Source organism: Chiroxiphia lanceolata, chromosome Z (assembly GCF_009829145.1).
Source record: "Chiroxiphia lanceolata isolate bChiLan1 chromosome Z, bChiLan1.pri, whole genome shotgun sequence".
Lineage (NCBI taxonomy): Eukaryota > Metazoa > Chordata > Aves > Passeriformes > Pipridae > Chiroxiphia > Chiroxiphia lanceolata.
The window spans coordinates 26,672,373-26,691,209 of NC_045671.1; the positions used below are offsets into that span (position 1 = coordinate 26,672,373).

Here is an 18,837-nt window from a genome sequence, read left to right on the forward strand (position 1 = left end):
GTAAAGACAGAAGTGGAGAATAGTTTGTACAATTTTGTCTTTGCTGGAGTGTCTCCATCAGCACTAAACTAGGATTTGAACTACAGCTCTTGCAAAGGACTTAAAAGCTTGATTCAGCAGTAGATCAGAAATGTCAGCTAAGACAGAATAAGATAACTGGGAGAAGAGACTAGCTTCCATTTACATGTTTGCACTGTGTTCTGAAAGATGCCCTAAGCCAAGACAAGTGTTATCAAAGGAGACATGTTTTTTTACACTTCATTTGGCCTTGTTTTGGGCTCTGGGCTATGACAGTGCCTGGGTTTGAGACAGGATTAGGATTGGCAAAGCTGAGGCACTTACATTAGCTGGTAAGGAGCTAGCACCCATGCCAACAATCTCCAGTTATGTTACAGTCTCACTAAACCTGGCACCTGGCACCAAAAAACCCCAATGTTTTAAGTCCGTTGTCATTGTTTGGAAAACGGGGACTCTTCATGTTCCATTCCTGAAACACCCGAACTGACTGATATTTTTTTCCCAGCTTCAGCATTTTCAAAAGACAGAACAAATCTCACTGCTACAGGAAGAAACTCTCTTTATTTAGCCCCTTTCTTTGGAGCAGGTAGTAAAAATGCCTGGAAAAAGATACAGAGGGATATTGAGGGCAACAGTATAAGCACTAACTATTTTTTCTCCAATAAGCAAGATTTCACTTTAAATTTTTATCCTACCTGTATTAATGACTAATTTAAACTCATTTATTATTTTGCCAAATTTATCTTATTTTTTTCCTCCCTCTTAACAACATGCTTAACATGCTTAAGATTTTAATCATAAGCTCTTTCAGCTTCCATTTTACCAAGTTAAACAAATTCAGATCTTCCCATGTTCTCTTTTAATTCATATAGTCCATTCTACCAATCAACAGGGAAATTTTGTGTTCTCTGAAGGGGAAGTCAATGTATGATGTAACATTTGAAAATCCCTTTCAAGTTGCAACTCATACACCAGTGGGATCTACAGTCCTAGAAGAAAATCAAATATGTTGAGAGTGGATAAACTGGAGCATTGAAAGTTGAATTTCACTCACCATTAAAAACTATTCACACTCTGTGGGTACCTTATGCTAGTCAATCACATAAACATTTCAGATGGCATGTTAAACCAGTTATTAACCATACTGTAAGTTTTGTAATGCCTTCTGAAATCTTCAAGAGTAGGACCTTAGATAGATTTTGCCATATGAGCCTTTTCACCTGTAAAATCTACTTTTTCCTGATTTTTTATCCTCATTTCTTGCTAACAAAATAATAAATTTAGGTAATTTCTATGAAATTACTAATGCCTTAATTAATATAAATAACCTGAGAAACCATACTTTGTGCTGAAAAGATCAATTTTACTATAGGTAATTTCTGATTACCTTATTCTGACTACCTAACTTTATGGTCAAAAGCTGTCTGTCTTCTCCAGTTTGAACCTTTTGGATGCAACATCTTCAGAATTATCTGTCTATGCAGCCCCTGTCAAAAAGTGAAAGTGGAACTTTTGATTTATGTTAGAGCTTCCAGGAGGCATCTACTTTATTTTCAAACGAAGTTATTTATCCAAAAGTATTCAAAGTGGAACAACTCCCTCATTGTGTTTAAGGAGGCAAATTCCATTGATAGTAAGAAAGCAATTATGATGTTACACACTAGAAGCTTTGACTAAAATTCAGAATATTGGTGTTGTAGTTTCAAGTGGTTGAACCCGCAAATGTACCTGTCAGGTTTAGTTACCCATTAGAAATTTAACGTATTATACATTGTATGTTAAAATGTTAACGTGGATTGCATCTTCTTTCAACAGTCCTATTTATGTCTATTCTTTTAATATATTACATGCAGTAGGTTAACTCATGCATAAAGGGACATAACTACCAAATGAATTAAGTAAAGAGGAATGACAGCTCATTATTTAAATCACCTCAAGAATTTTCCTTATTATTGAATTATTTTCTAACTTTCTAACAATTTACTGATAAAGTTGTTATGGAATGACTGTAACTAAAAAGAGTAGCTGTGCATGTCTCTGGTTCAGTGAATTTCCAAGAATCCTGTGTGTCCTTCAATGGTAGCATTAAGGCAAGAGAAGAACTCCTCTAAATACACTGAGAAAGATGCTGCTGTGAAGTTCATGCCTCAGATCCTATGTTCACAGTCACAAATAGCAGAGCATGTAATTTGCAAAGGATCACAACATCACTAACAAAAGGTGATCCTTAGGTTTCAGTTACATACAGAAGTAACACACAAAGATGCAACCAGAATAGGAAAGTTTAAGGAATTAATTGTCACTAGGAAAGGAAATAATTACTTTAAAGCTGCTCTGACATGTAATGCAAAAAAAACCCCATAAAAAATCTTTTGGGAAGCTGAATAAGCATTGCAAAATGTTTTCATGATTGTGGAAAGATAATTTTGAAATTGAAAAACATTAACTAACTTACAGATTCTGAGTGTTCCATTACAGCCAAGACAAAGAAGACATATTCTTGACCACTCTGCAGTTGCTTATTCTCAAATCCACCATAATGCTTCTTATCCCCCAATGTGAATTCCGTAGGAAGAACTTCAAAGTGAGCTGCAATATATGGCTTTAATTCAACTTCCCGCCCAAGACGAATGCTTCTGCGTTTCCTAGCTATCTCCTTAAGCAGCTTTAGAATGAAGGGAAGGGAAAGAGAGAGAGAGAAAGAGGAGGCATGAACAGAAAGATAACTGTAAACAATTTTAATGTAACTTATTGACAATGTAATGAGAAAATTTAATGCATGACCAGGAACTACAAAAATAAATTTAACCACATTTCATGGGACGTATCAGTATCACTAAATCGGTTCTTGTAAAATCTTCCAATTTCTTGTCATTGTTGTTAAGATAAGATACTAGGAGGCAACTGCACTGCCCAGACTACAAACACAAAACAATTTTCAGTGATACTGTTGTGTCTGGGATGGGGCAAGGGCACGGGAGGAAAGAAAGGAAAAGAAAGCAATATACCTTCTCTGAGGACATATATATACACACATCACATTACATTTAATATATATATATGTATGTATGAACATTGTTGCCGTGGGATTTATGGTGCTGAAAAAATCTCCCAGAGCAGTTAATAAGAGTGAGATAAGAAAGGGTTTATTTTGCCAAGGCTAAAGACGTTACAAGACGCACCCCTGTGCCCGGGAGGTTACATTTTATAATACCATCCATCCAATCCCAGATGTGTCCACCCTGTGGCCTTTACTCTGGACCGCCCCCGGTCCACCCCCTGAAAATGGGTCTGGGGTGCATTTTGGGACCACCTACTTCATCACCTTCACCATCATCAGAGCACAAAGGGTACATAGTTACCTAATGCTTGACTTCATTTTGTTGTTCAGGCCCTGATATGCTGTTCTGCCAACAATCTAGACCTTGCCTTGACAAAAGACTAAACATTTCTACTGGATTCGGGCGTAGGACTGATATAGGGAGCATAGAATGGGGTAAGAGGGTTAAGGAATGTGTAAACTAGGGTGCTAGAGGGAAAGGGAAAGGGACAAGGGAGGGAGGGTTGCTGCTTTTAAAATCTACTTATAAAACTTATAAGATTTACCAATATTAGAAAAATAATTAAAAAAAAAAATTAGAGGCTTAAGGAATCAACATATATGAAGTCAGTCATAGAACAGAATGGTAGAATTATTTACGTTGGAAAAGACCTTCAAGATTGAGTCCAGCCATTATCCTAACACTGCCAAGTCCATCATTAAACCATGTCCCTAATTGCCACAACTACACATCTTTCTAAATACCTCAAAGGATGGTGACTCAGTCACTTCTGATAAACAAAGGTAAAATTTACATCGGTACATTTGTGACAAGATTAGATGCTAGGGTCAAACTTGGAAAGCATATACTAACTAATGAAGGAACTTAAGCTCTGCTGGTATAACCTATTAATGAATTACTTACTAAATCAGACAAATGCTTTTTCAACACCTTTTATCACTTTAGATATACTGGCAGTCCACAAAAATGAATCTGATTTGATTAAAAGGAGTCTGAACTTTTCCTGTGTGATAAGTGATGACTTCTAAGGCCTCTTTACAGTTTCCCTCACTTTTCACTTACGAAACTTATTCAATGTCCTGTAGTCTCAGACTTCAATCACAAATTATTATAAGGTCACCTCACTGTTTTACGCTTTTTAGCACAAAAACAGTTCTAATATAATAGATTAGCACAAAACTCTTTGTTAGGAGAAGGAGACAAATCTCCAGAGTGAGAAAGAGATAAATAAAAAAAGATACGAAAATCTAATCCTAACTATATATATTCATTTTAAAGAACATGTTTAATTAGGGAAACTCTGTCTTGATTCAGCCTTTCCTTCAGTGTTAGGCCACAGCTTAAACTAGCACATCTTTTTGACTTCTCCACGTGGGATCTTGTACTTTGCAATTACACAATTAACAATTCCAATGCATGTAAAACAACCTAATATTGACTCTGTTACTGAGAAAGACACTTAATACCGATTACTTTAACACCCCTTCTCACTGACCTCAATATTTCAAACACAGACTACAGACATGGAAGCAACCTGTACCACTTGGATCCAAACTTCCTTAACTAACATGGAGGGCACTTGGAAGTTACACCTTCAAAGATGGTATACAGTATACTGTATACCAGTATAGAGTTAACTGCTTTCCAGCTCTAAGGCTGAGTCCGTTCCCTGTTGTAGAGATTTTACATTCATTTAACTCATCAATTTTCAATCCTATGACACAAAAGCTGGTACACTGCAATGGATCCCCTGAGCAAAAAAAGAACTGGCCATAATTTGAGAATAGAAGTCATTATTCACCACTCAAGGACACTATCACAATCAGCAGTCCATATTTCTCTTTCATTCTTCCTAAACAGTTTAATGAGCAGCTAGAGTCAATTTGTGTCATATAAAAATGAGGGCAGTAGAGAACTGTAATATTGAAAAGATTTCTATTTAGTTACTTTATTGAAGGTGACTCTCACATCTGTTGGTAGCTTCCTATGCCCCAGGTAGAGTTGCTAAATGCAGAACATGAGGCAGAGACTAATCAAAGTTTGTTTCAGGTTAGATCAGCCCTTGCAAGAACTGCTGAGGGAAGCACTCTGAAAAGTTTGTCTCTATAGGAAGCCATGTTTTATAAGGGTAATAACAGCTATGCAGAGGGCTGAGCACTGGATATCCTGAAGTCCGCTGAAACATTAAGTTAATATTCAAGTAATAACAGTGTATGCTATCTGGAAATCAGGAGCCACAAATATGGCAATACCAGTACATGGCTTGTGCCACCCTCAAAGATGACTGATATTTTCATTTATGGTTACCGTTTCCACTGGAATTTAAACTTACTTGTGTGGCTAACTCAAATAAATTCTTTATCATATGTTTCCAGATTACATCATATTTACAATTCAGATTTTAAGCAACTCATAATAAAATGTCAATATACTGCAGTAGTACTGCAATCAAAATTAGATTGAGATTGAGAGGGGAAGAAAAATGTTTGATCTTGATTATTTCTCTTTGAAATAGTAACATAAAATGCATATAATTTGAAGAAAAATCAATGCTGAAGTTCTGTATTACAGTGATCAGAAAATGAGCTTTGGCTATGAATGCTAGAAGTTAATTAGCCTGAGTCAAACAAAATTTCTTAAACTTTCTCAAAGCTGGTTATTCATCACCAAAGGCCAGCTAAACTTAGGTGTGTTTATCTGTAGATAAAAATCTTGTCAGTAACATTAACTACACATGACTGAATACACCTCAGGTGAACCTCTGGCCTCATTCATGTTTCATATATAAATGGAGTTGTTGCCAAATATCATTACTTGCTCATATATCTCTCGTTGTACTTCACACATAGATTTCAATAAAATTACTGAATTCATTTAAAATTTAACATGCATACTTTTATTTAGGTTTTACTGCTTACAAATCTGAAGTAATCCTCCCAGCTAATACTTACTGAAAATCATATTTTTTCTACCTCATTTCTTTGTATGACAGGTCTATTTAAAGTCACTAGATCTCATGATATTCAGAAGAAAATGAAATTTTGAGTAAAAAAGGACAGTATTTTTAATAACTATTATTTTCAGATACATAACATCTTGCCCATTATCTGCTCTAAAATTATGCATCTTTCTTAGTGTCTTTCAGAACTGAAGTTCAAGGAACCAAGGAGATTAGGTAACTAAAATAAGGCTGGAGAATCTTTTGGGCTGGCCAGTTCTGTACTGGAGGTAACATTCCAGTGTTGTGTTCCTAGCAAATACTTTTCTTCTGACAATCTAAGCAAAGCATTTGGAACACAGATCTTTGGAAAATCTATTGCCCAACCATTTCTGATACACAGCCATATACCTGAGATTGTATTAAAAATATAAATATGCATAAGTATCTTCACTTGACCATCAAGAACCATTTGCTCAGAGAGTAGTGTGGGGTTTTTTTGTGGTTTTTGTTTGTTTGTTTGTGGGGTTTTTGGGGGTAGGAGGTTTGTGGGGGATTTTTAGTTTGGTTGGTTTTTGGTTTGGTTCGGTTTGGTTTCTGTTTTGCTTTTTTGTTTTTGTTTTTTTTTCCCAAAGGTATTTATTGTGGCACTGTGTTCATATGCTTGTCAGTAATAGTACGCTTAATAAAATTGTGTATGTATTTTCTAAAGCTGGAAGAAAAACAGTCTTTTAAATAATAGAAACTGGATGAGTTAGCATGATATACAGTTGCTGCCTGCTTTTAATATTTTTCCCTACTCAGTTCTTGCTATATATATCGGTGGCAATTGTAAAAGATATATCAAGGGGTTTAGTTCTTTATCAGAAATAATTTTCCTTTTCCAGTCAATGCATATCCTATTTCTTTCACCATTAATTCTATGACGTGGTCTCAATTACATCAGCAGAAGTGGGAAACAACCCATCCTGACCCAAATATTTCCGAATTAATAAATGCACTTTATCAATCTGTTATACAGACTAATGCACCACAACTTGCAGGATGATTAAAATGACCCTTTGTTATGGGAATCAGCAGGAACTGTAGAATTTAATTGCCAAAAAGTTCAATGTCATCTGGCACTTATCCTTTAATCTGTTAATGCTGCTGGATGTGACTACGGTCTTTGGATGTTAAAAGTGGGTGGTAGTATTAAATCAGTTTCCATTACTGTATGATCTTGCTGTCAGAATTTTACTGTTTAACTGTATTTGATGTCACCTATGACCATCATCATGAGCTGATGACATTTACTACCCAAGTTCTTTTAAAGGGAAGAAGTTAATAGATCAAAGCAAGCCATTGCTGCAACTGAATGAAGTGAGATGATGACATAAATGATCCTGGTCAAGAAAAAACACAGGGTTTGATCAGTCAGTCATCATGTCTTCCTCTGAACAGTCATTTTTAATCTTCTGATTAAGGATTTGCCTGTTGCTGTGATAAAGACCGAAAGAAGTTGGTTTATATTTTGAAAGCTTTCTACAGCAATGCTAGTTTGGTGAAAATCTTTATTTTCCCTACAGGTGCAAACTTTGAAATTTATATGCATTTTATCAATGTCAGGAGAGAAAAAAACCTTTGTGGGTGCTCACAGATGATTACCACTTCCCAGTAATTGTGTTACGGGGAAGCATATGGTGAAGCATCTCTGTTACATAAAAATCTGGAATCTACCAAAAGAAAATGGAAAAACGGATGGGATCCAGTCAAAAGATAGCTAAATCAAGAGTAAAAAACTTGACTGTGGTCTTTGAATTGCAGAGATATTACATGTACAAACTGCCATAGTATTTGAAAATCCTGGCCAGATACAACTATAGCAATAATAACACCACTGCCTGTCTTTTATACAAGGCTTTTTTATGGGGCCCTCAAAAGAGTTTTACAATCATAAATATTAGTGTTATTCCAAATTTACACATTGAAAGAAGAAAGACAAGTTCACATGACCTATACTGTCCTTGAGTAAAACAGAACACAGGGCTGACTGCTGACACAATACTTCCTGGAATTAGCATTATATCAATAACATATTGAATTGATATCCAGTATTACTAGGTTTATATCTAAAATGAAAGTACTTGCGCCCTTTGGGTTAGCATCATTTATAGTGCCAAATGATGACACAACGTTGCTCTTTCCTACTTCATTCATCTATTTATTTCTGAGCATGAGACTGTTGGTAGAATGGAGGCTACTTCCAAACAGAAGGATTATGGTATGTGAGAATCAGGTAAAAATACCACCAGAAGGTCAAATGTTAAATTGCAGCACAAATTGCAATTTAGCATTTGTTACAGGCTTAGTAAACACCCCACTAATGAACCAGACCTTTATTAGGGTTTGTATCACTGGTGATTAAGCTTTTGCTGACAACTCATTTCACCTCTTGCTCTTTTGCATCACTCTTTACAACAGGAAAAGAGTAAAATATTAATGTCAACAAATATTAGACACTTTGTGTGTTTTACTGCAACTTAATGTCTTTACTGTCTTCTCATTTTTGTAATTCAAACTTTTGTTTCAGTCCCTGCAGGCTAATTCAAATATAAACTATCCCGACAACCAAAACTTTTAAAACTGATGAGTTAATCACATACAACTGATATTGCTTTTTCTAATTAAAAAAAAGAAAAAAATCCCCCACATACAGTACCTCATCTAGTTCCATTTCATCTGGACTCTCCCATGGTTTAATAAACTTTCCACGAGACCTCTTCAAAGGCACAATAACTATGTAATAGCCTCTGTAAATAAAACAGTTGGACAAAAGTAAATTTGAAAGAAAAGGAATAAATAAACTGGTGTAACAAAAGAGTGGTATGTTGAGAATAAACTTTTGCACATTAATATGTCACTGCAGCCTTCCAAACAGCTGTAAACATTCACATTCTTGAAAACACATCAATTTTAAAACATTTGACAAACAAATGGCACCATTTACCTTTTTCTGCAAATATATAAATATTTATAATAAACTTTAATTACAATGTTCAAAAATGCCTTCCTGAGATACAAGAGCCATGGGATATTTGTGCCCTGCCACCATCACACTGGAAAAAAAAACCCCAAGCCCTTAAATTGAAACCTATTACCATATATTTACATCTCAATTACCACCCCATCTTCCCCAAATTTTAATGTATAATCAGCATGGTAGCTTAACAAAATATGTTTGTTGATGTCAATATTACAATGAAGAGAAAAGAAAGAAAACATGACATATACTTCACCCATACTTTCTTTACTTTTGAGTAGCAGTCACCATCAGCTTTACCTACTTAAGTATTCTGTTCACAAGCATAGGCAAGAGAGCTTGATTTATGCTCTCTTTATAGCTAGGATTTGCAAATTACATATATCGGTTTTCCACAGAAACATTTTCCTGAAAACGTCTTCCTCCTTCCCACCCATGGAGACTAGTAAATTATACTTTCTAGTATAACAGTGATCTGGTATTTTCCTTGTTTGCTTCAAAAAGCCTGGATATATGTCAAGCAGATACATAATTTCACATTAGTGTGAGGGAAGAAGCAGTAGAATCACAACATCAGGACATCCAGGATAGTATAATGTACATCTTCTTGATAAACACACTTGTCAAAAAGTCAAGCACTCTCCATCCCAGAGAAGAGGGAAAGAAGCTAGTTTTCTTTGTTTCTAGTAATGACAGCTTATTAAGGTGTTTCTGGCCCTCCATTATGGAAGAATTTTTAGTGTCTCATGGACCATCTCCTCTCAGTCTGCCTCTTTTTTACAGCCCATTCAACTTTCTGCAGCACTGACTGTTTTACTCATGCAATGCACTTGCAAATCCTAGGTAATTAACAAAAGAGAGTCTACAGAAAAGGACCTGCCTTACAATTGATTGAAGACTCAGTCTAAACCAACTATATAAACTATCTTTTTTCCATACCAGTGCAAGCCATTGATCCATTTTAATCAGCTCTTCTTACTTTAAGCTCTTTCCCATAAAAGAAACGTAACAAAACTTTGGATTTTCAGCTACTATAGTAAGTGCACACATTCATTAATTCTTGTGTTAAGTAATTTGAGAAAGTTTTCTGTGTAAATATATTAAAAACTCTTTGGTTACATGAATAACAAATCCTAGTGAACACTGATTTATCCATATATACAGTAAGCACAACCTACATACCTTTTCTTTAACAGATGCCTAAGAATCAAGACAACAAACAATTGAGAACTGGCCCCTTTGTGTCTTTCAAACATCAAAGATAAATCTGCTGGATGAACTGCATAACAGTCTCTCACATATCCTTGGTTTTTTTCATCTTCTTCATCTTTTTATTTTTTTCAATCAAGGAACTTCCAGCATGTAAATGTTACTTTCACACTCTTTCTCAATTCCTTCATCCAAGTCTCCCACTCATAACTTTGAACATCTACTAAGACTTTCAGCACACATAGAGTATTTTATGCTGAAAGAACAAGTAGATCAATAGTAAGCAGAAAAACGAAAATGTTTTCACCAATATACAGTGCTACAAATTGTGAAGGACAACAAAGTTCTTTGATTTCTAGCTAACTCCAGAAGATGTAGCATCTCTTGAAAAACATGTTTTATGGTTTCCTTCATTATTCGCTTCTTTGGTTTTAGGTTCTTTTTGGGGTAGAGGGGAAGAGAGGAAGGTGAGAAATGAAGGGTTGGTTTGGATATTCTCTGATCTACTGAGTATTTTGAAGGCCAGAGTCTTCCACAAAACTCTTTTTTTACCTAAGAGTCTGGAAAGATGGAAGAGATTCAGAGAAACATGAACTGTTCTTTACACAAAAAAATTGCTTTGGATTAGCCCAAAATACTAAAAGAAAAAAATTAAGAAATTTCTCACTTGAGATGATGCCAGCAAAAGAGATATTTTACTAATCATAAGGTGAGCTCTGCACCAATTTCTATGATCTATCACCATCAAACACTGACAACTGCTACAATTTTTTAATTACAAAGCCTTTTAGAACATTACCCTCAATCCCATTAGTATTTACCTGTAGTTCATTAGAGCAAACCATTACCTTTTTCACCTTCTGTGTAATTAGTATTATTGAAAAATTCTCAGTAGTTCATCTAAAGCTAGAGAAAATCCTGAGCAGATAATGTACCAATAGAGGAACAGTAAGTCTAAAAATGTCAACCTAACTACTACGAAAAACTGCTCTTCCCATACAAAGATTATAGTAGAATAATCTTACTTATTCTAGCAAGCATCATGTCAGGTTTTTCTGTTCAGTATGAGGCTGCTTTGTAATGCCTGATTCAAGGGTCAAATGAATCTTTTTTGTTTTGTTTTATTACTTCAAGCCTGATCAAATCTTCTTAGGAAATACATATAGAAGGAGGAGATATATTATTTGCAAAATCGACAGTTGAACCCCATAATGGACCTTTGCTGATGTCACTTTGCCTCTTTAATTTTTTTACAGTACATAAAAAGAAAGGCATTGTATCTTTTTTCACTGCTATCTTCAGCTACTGTTTGACTAGCTATCCTGCACTTTTTTCTCTCTGTGAATGTTTTGCCTCATAAATCTTTTTTGACTCATTCCATCTTCAGTCTTCCTTAGCTGCATTTGTTACTGACCGCATCTTACTCAATCTAATGATAATGACTACATTTTTCAGTTTTTCATTCTTTTAATGTCTCAAAGTCATTTATTTCTTGACCTTACCTGCCTCAAAACCCTCAGCCAGTAATGAAAAAGGAGGGCAGCTTTCTACAACGCCGTCAGTAAAAATCCACCAGGGAAAGGACAAGTTGAATCCCCAACAATATTTAATGACTGGCTCATTTTCCTCCCCATTTCCTTTACATTACACATGGGAACCTTACAGACCAACAAGAATGACTATAAGCAGAGCAATAACACTTATTGATTGTATCACGCTTCATGTTTTCCTGGTAAATCTTTATGTCTAACCTTTCTAATCCCTGCTGACCATGTGCTGTCAGGTCTTTAGTCCTATTTCTGCTGTTTACATTTCCACAGCACCTGTCCCCCCCAAAAATCTAAGCAACCTCTAGGAAATTGCCCATTTTTTCAGCAAAATCTCCGGTTTTCTTTCTGAGACCATTGGAGAGGACCTGGCATTTTTCTCTTGATAAAAAACTTCAGAATTAATTAATCTGAATTAATATAAGTGCATCAACAAGTCTTTAAAACTCCACATAATGGAGTCATTCTGGAATGATTGAGTCTGAGTACTTCAAGTATCTACAACAGGGTACTCATTCATGGGTTATTCATTCTTTCTGAAAGGATATATTGCTCAATATAGGTTGTTTTCTGCATACCTCATTTAGCAGTCAGTGATGAAACACAAAAGTACTCTGAGAAAAATCTACATTCTCCATACAGGTCTTACATACCCAGCTATGTAACAAACATAGAGAATACTTCTAGCTGGAAGTGACCTACAATGATTGCCTAGTCCTACTACCTGACCACTTCAGGGCTGACCAAAAGTTAAAAAAAATTATTAAGGGCATTGCCCAAATACCTCTTAAATACTGACATGCCTGAGACATTAATCACCTCAGTAGGAAGCCTATTCTAGTGTTTGAAAACCCTCTCAAGGAAAGAATTGCTTCCTAATGACATCTGAACCTCCCCTGATATGCAGCTCTGAGGCTCATGTCCTATAAATGGATCCCATAATTGATTAGCAGCTCTCTCTCCACTTTTCCTCCTCAGGAAGCAAGGAGGTGAGCCCTCAGTCTTCTTTTCTACAAACTAGACAAGCCTTAAGTCAGTCCTTAGCAGTTCCTCACATGACATGGTATCCAGTCCTTCCACCTTTGTTTCCCTCTGCTGGATACACTCAAGAACCTTTACAACAAGAATGTGGAATTTGCTCTTGCTAAATTTCATGCCATTGCTGATTGCCCAGTGCTCAATCTACCTATATCCCTCCGGAAGGCCTCTTGTCCCTTGAGAGAGTCAATAGCACCTCCAAATTTACTATCATCAAATATTATCACAGCATTAGTTCGTATACTCCTGTAGAGTACTGTACTCTCTGTAGCATTATGAAGAATAAAGCCTTGGTCTACCACGAAGAGTCAGAATAATCATTTTTCTGGAAATAAAAACAATGGTACTTAATTCATTCACTCACTTTATATTCTCATTTGAGGGTACTTCTGGAAGTTCCACAGTTATCATGCCATCTAAGTTGGTCTTTCCGATGAAAACTGGCTTGGTGCGAAGCACATCTGGTGCAGTTTTTGCTGTCACTCTGTGCTGAAGACCCCCAGCACTATTTCCTCTGTTTGTCAGCACAAATGAGTATGATGTCTCTGGCTTCAAGTTAGTGATCAGCTTTTGAGTAGCACGTCCATCAACCTCCATTTTCCCATCATCATAAAGGATCTAAGTTAATACACATTAAATTGAAGGTGGTTTTCATTACTAAGACAAGGCAAATGATGCTGTCACACTGAATTCAGGAATGGACCTAGCTATAAATTTAAAATGAAAGTTAAAAAAGGGTATTTTAGGTTCTAAAATAGTACTGAATTCACTATGGCAATTAAACTTCTCACTTTTGGGGAAAAAAAAAAAAGAACTACATTAATCTAGAGCAATGTAAAGCACTCCTAAAATCCAACTTCACTTTTTCAAAATAAGTAGCTCTGCTTGAACCCAGAATTTATAGCAAGGCATTCTTTTTAAAGATACCTTGACTTTTTCATTCACAGTCCTTATTTGGAAAGGTTTTTGCAATTTAGTTCATAAAATACTGTTCTGCACTTGCCAATGCCTGAGATGACACAGACATTAAGAATGATACAGATCAAATTCCAGGCAGACTGCATGTTACACTAAGTCCCTGTATCTGGCTAATGCTATAGTCAGTGGAATAAAAGAGTTGTAAAGCCAAAATGTGGTGTTGTAAATGTGAGGAGGGAAAAACCAAAATGGTATTCAATTGCAGTCAATATAGATTAAAAAAAAAAGGAAGAAAATTATTATTTTCTTTCACTGTTTTCTTTAAAATATTTTAGCAATGAACTACAAATTAGCAAGGTGTCCTCATCATGCATATTAACCAGTATGAGCCTGACTTGGAAATAGTGCCACAGTAGTGGAAAAGTCATGTTGCCGTATGACTAAATTTAACAGTAGCACTGCTGATTAGTATGCAATCTTAAACAGAGCCAAACTGACACCAAGAAAAATCTCCACGTTCAGTAAGCTACTTAATCAGGTGAAAGACATCCTCTAGTTTCTGTTATTTTCTCTTGTACAAATGGAAAGTAACTTACTTTGAAAGGCAAGGCTGAATTGTAGTTTTCTGGAATTTCCCAGGACAGCAAAACAGAAGTCTTCATTACTGCTTTAACATGAAAATTTTTTGCAAACACTGCTGGAAAAAAAGAAACAATGTATATAAACAACATCTTGGTGTTTAGATCTTGCCATATTTCCACTGCTACCTGGGACTATTAGCTTTCCATTTAGGTCAAAACCAAACAAGGATTCAATTCTCCTACCTGTCTGTTCATATTTAAAGATCATATTTAAACTCACTCTCACTCTTATTTAGTGACAACCCAATACGCACATTTTCCTTACCTGAAAAAATTGTGGAGATGCTAGCCAGAACTTTCTTGGCAAGGGACAATTGAATTCTAAGGCATCCAAAACATATTAAGATTTACATACTTTACCTTTTGTGTTTGATGAACCTATTTTTATGAATGGGCTGGTCAGTTTTATTTATACCTTCAAAACCATTGATATCCAAAGACCGATACTCCTTTAAAGGTCAACGCCATAAGCAGACAAATCCTACCTTGATCCACGGGTAGTGTCCTGAACTGGACACTTGGACTATATGGACCAGGCCCTTTGCTTGTGTGGGCACGTACTTTTACATCATATGTGGTATCTGGTTTTAAGCCAGAAAGTGTCATAGTGGTATCAGCAGGAACAACAGGGAGTTCAACTGGCTGGTAAGCAACATTGATATCTCTGTACAAGATGGTATATTTGGTGATAATGCCATTTCTCTCTGCCAAGAGTGGCATCTGCCAAGTTAATTGAACTGATGTAGAAGTAGAGCTTTCCGAGTGGAGATTTTGGGGAAATCCACTGGGCACCTCTTCAGGAACAGAAATCTCTTTAACCATCTCCTCCCCAAAGCCCACTTTATTTCTAGCTGACAGCCTGAAGACATAAGAAGCTCCTTTGTGAATGTCTGTGGCCGTGAAGTGATCTTCCTTCTCCGAGAACTCCATGGTTGTATATGTATCCACATCTTTCCGACCAAACTTCAGGCGATAACCCTGCAGCGGGCCAAAAGTTTCCACAGGAGGATGCCACTGAATTAGAGCCGTGTTCATCTGCGTGTGGCTAATCACAAGTCGAGGTTTGCCTGGAACTGTAGCACAATGTTATTTAAAGATGATAAATAGAAACAAAATTTCATGTACAATTCCTGAGGCTAGTTTTAGCAAGAACAGGGATACATTTTCTCTTTCCTCACTCTTAGCTCCACTGTCTTATGGAAGAAAGAACGTCTGCCTCCCACACTGTTAAGTCATATAGTATAATGAACTGCAACAGTGGAGGTGTTTACTGATTTTTTGTCTTCTTCCCTTACCATTATTTCTAAATACAGTGAACATGCAGAGACACAGGACCTAGGAACACAAATCAAGAAGTAAAACTTCAAGCAGACTTCTTATGAGTGGTTCTGTCTCAGTCACAAATCCTTTCTTGAAAAAAAAGTCCCTTGTCATAAGTTTTCATTAATTTAATCCAAGGTATTTCCTATAAATAGGGAAATAAATAATTATAATAATAGTAGCAATAATAATAATGAAGAAATTACAGGTTTCTAGATATATCTAACATAATTTTTAATATATATCTAACATAATTTTTAATATTGATTGTTAAAATGTGGTAGAAGGGAAGTCAGAACAACCTTCTTCTCAAGAATCATTACTACATATGATAGAACCCTACTTTCCATATGAAAATCACCTCCAGCATAGGCTGTTTCAGCTTGAAGAGGTAGCACAGTTTGACATTTAATTTTTTGATTGTCCTGGCTTATCATGTATGATTTATTTTCCAGCATGGTCTTGGTGCACATGAACTGGATTTCTTCCGAAGAAGACTAAACTGGTAGCTCTTCTTAACCTGCACGCCACATTCTTAATTGGGACCCACTGGTCCAAACTGCTGATTTGTCTTTCAGAGAAGTTCAGACTGCAAGTGTGACAAGGACATTCAGTCTAGAGGATCGACTTAGTCCTAATAGAGACAGAAATCCCATTACACAGCTTATACAGTGTACATTTTTGGAGTCTCAATATCAGTTGTTCCATTTACTGTTCCTATTTAATTGAGTAATTAATTTTAATTTATTCATATCCATTTATATACAATTCATTTATATTTTCATTAATATTTTTATTTCAACATAGTCTGTTTCTATTACAATGACTTGTTTGAAACACACCCATAACTATTTAGAAATTTGGTACTCATTGTGTACCAATGCCTGACAGGTCAAGAGACTAGAATAACTTTGGGAGTGGTAGGACACTGATAACATAAGTCTTCAATGAAGACTAATTAGCTTCATCCGCATCTGAAGCCTTCCCACATGAATGTAACTGCTGCACTGTGAGCTCTGGTTCCTGTTTTTAAACACTTCAATAGATTTTATTACTCATCTTCAGTTCTTAGGCACCCAGCAAATCAGATTGTTATTGTCAGAAGTTCTGACTACCACTCCATAATGAATCAGGAATACGGCTGGAAGAATGGCATGCCTTGAAGAAAATTCTGCATTTAGTAAGCTCCTTTCTCATTACATCTGTCATAAATCATGACACTGCTTCTAATTTCATAAGAATTATAGATAGGTTTTATATAAATTTTCCAAATAACCTTAATTTTAAATCTCTAGTTCATTTGGCAGCATTATTCCCAGGAATCTTATGAATTTTTTCCCACACTTTCTGGTGTGTAAAGAATATCTATCTGATTAGTTCTGAATTTTCCTCATTGATAATTACAAGCCATTATGAAACAAATAAAAGGCTCTGAAGGTCTTTTGCAGGCCATATTTTTCACTGCATTATAACTACTATTGACACTAATGTAGCACAGGAAAGAAGAGTTCACACAAAAAGAATAAAAACTCCTTCAGCCTTCTAGAGGAGAGACTGTTTGAAGGTATTACTAAATTATTTTTGTGATAAATTGCCTTTTTTTCTTGTGGCAGGTGTCATAATTAGAACTGCTTTTTAACCTTTGTGGTAACTACAGAGAATAAAGAAATTAATACTTGCTCTTGATCAGAATGAGGAACTAATAAACCTTACTTATCCAATAAAATACCACATGACTAAGATGGTAAATAATAATAGTCACTTTTTTTTTTTATCATAGATCCTATCTGATGTTGCAAAGTGGATAAATTTCTTTTTATTTCCAGACAGCTTTCAGTTGACATTTACTTTCAGTATGATCACTTGTGAATATTACAGTCTTTTAGAATGAACAGCAGGATTCTGTGCAGTCCTATATATGTTTGTGTAATGAAACAGATCTATCTAGAAACTTCAGATAATAGCCTAAATTTTCCTTGAGCCTAAAAGAAGAGAGATTGTCCATAAAAAAATTAATTCTCTGACCTAGTGAAATCCTCTTCCAATACTACACAGCAAGACATCCCACACATACCCCTTTGCCACAGACATTACCATTGCAATGGCATGCCATTGCTAGCAGCAGCTCATACAAGCTGCCTTTGCCAAATTACCTGAAGTAATTTGTTTCTGTTAGCTGCTATAAAGTACACCACTGCCTCAACATAAACTTTCTCCTTTTAGTTGAAATCTGGATTTCAAGACTGCTGTACAGCATAAGAGCAAATGCCAAATAATGGACAAACTATTGTACTTAGATTCTTCAACTACTGTGACTCAGAAATTAAAGGTCTGATTAAAAACTTCATAAAAATTGTATGATATCACTGCCTAGGAAGTCTTCATTTTTATCAAGGTCTTATTAATCACATATTTTTTAACTTTTGCCCCAAGTAATTTAAAATTTTCAAGTACTTTGATTTAGAAATGTTCAGTAACATTTTTTCTTCCATCTGATTTTAATAACAAGAAAAGGAAATTGAATATAAGAAAAAATACACTTTGAAGCGAAAATAGTAACAACATTCAGTGACTTTACTAATAACTGAGTTACTGTACTGTAGGCTTACTTATATTTGGTGAATTTTTCCTGTCTAAAAATGTAAATTAAGCTTTTCTATCACTAACTGGACACAGCTAAATAGTTACTTATTATCTGAATAGCATACAGATCACAAGCTTCTCCAGTAAATGTTTAGACATCTATTATCTTTTCATATCTCCTATGGATACAATCTCAGTCATTCTAATACATCTGACTTCAAACTTTAAAAGTTAGACTAGACAGTCAGACCTTGTATGTGCTTTATTGTTGTATTTGAATAGCCCCTTTTCAGAAAAAATGAAATCAAATGCAAACTCAAAGAGAACAGAAGGACCTACAATCACTTGGTATTAATGCATCATTCCTTCACTTGTGTGAAGTATTCTCATAGAAAGACAGTGAGCAAGAAACTCTTGGTACTAACTATATTTAATGTCTCCTTTTTCAAAAATCTGCATATGAATTTTCCTTGCAAAAAGAGCTCAACCACAGCAAGCTGTACCACTCAGTGAATAGATGTCCATACAATCTGGCATATAC

At 35.5% G+C, this 18,837-nt stretch overlaps 1 protein-coding gene across 50 annotated transcripts in view; it reads right to left on the minus strand.

The window, feature by feature from the left end:
- The window catches only part of PTPRD (protein tyrosine phosphatase receptor type D), a 1,166,099-nt gene that overhangs the window by 92,126 nt on the left and 1,055,136 nt on the right, over positions 1–18,837 (minus strand). For 24 of the 50 annotated variants that reach the window (XM_032676409.1, XM_032676411.1, XM_032676410.1 and 21 more), the window contains 5 exons: positions 14,879–15,466; positions 14,349–14,449; positions 13,199–13,452; positions 8,720–8,810; positions 2,474–2,683 (listed from right to left, as the gene is read on the minus strand). In XM_032676409.1, the coding sequence (XP_032532300.1) occupies positions 2,474–2,683; positions 8,720–8,810; positions 13,199–13,452; positions 14,349–14,449; positions 14,879–15,466 (1,244 nt within the window). The remainder of the gene's footprint in view (positions 1–2,473; positions 2,684–8,719; positions 8,811–13,198; positions 13,453–14,348; positions 14,450–14,878; positions 15,467–18,837) is intronic. The other 26 variants (XM_032676455.1, XM_032676454.1, XM_032676453.1 and 23 more) reach the window with 2 other exon arrangements.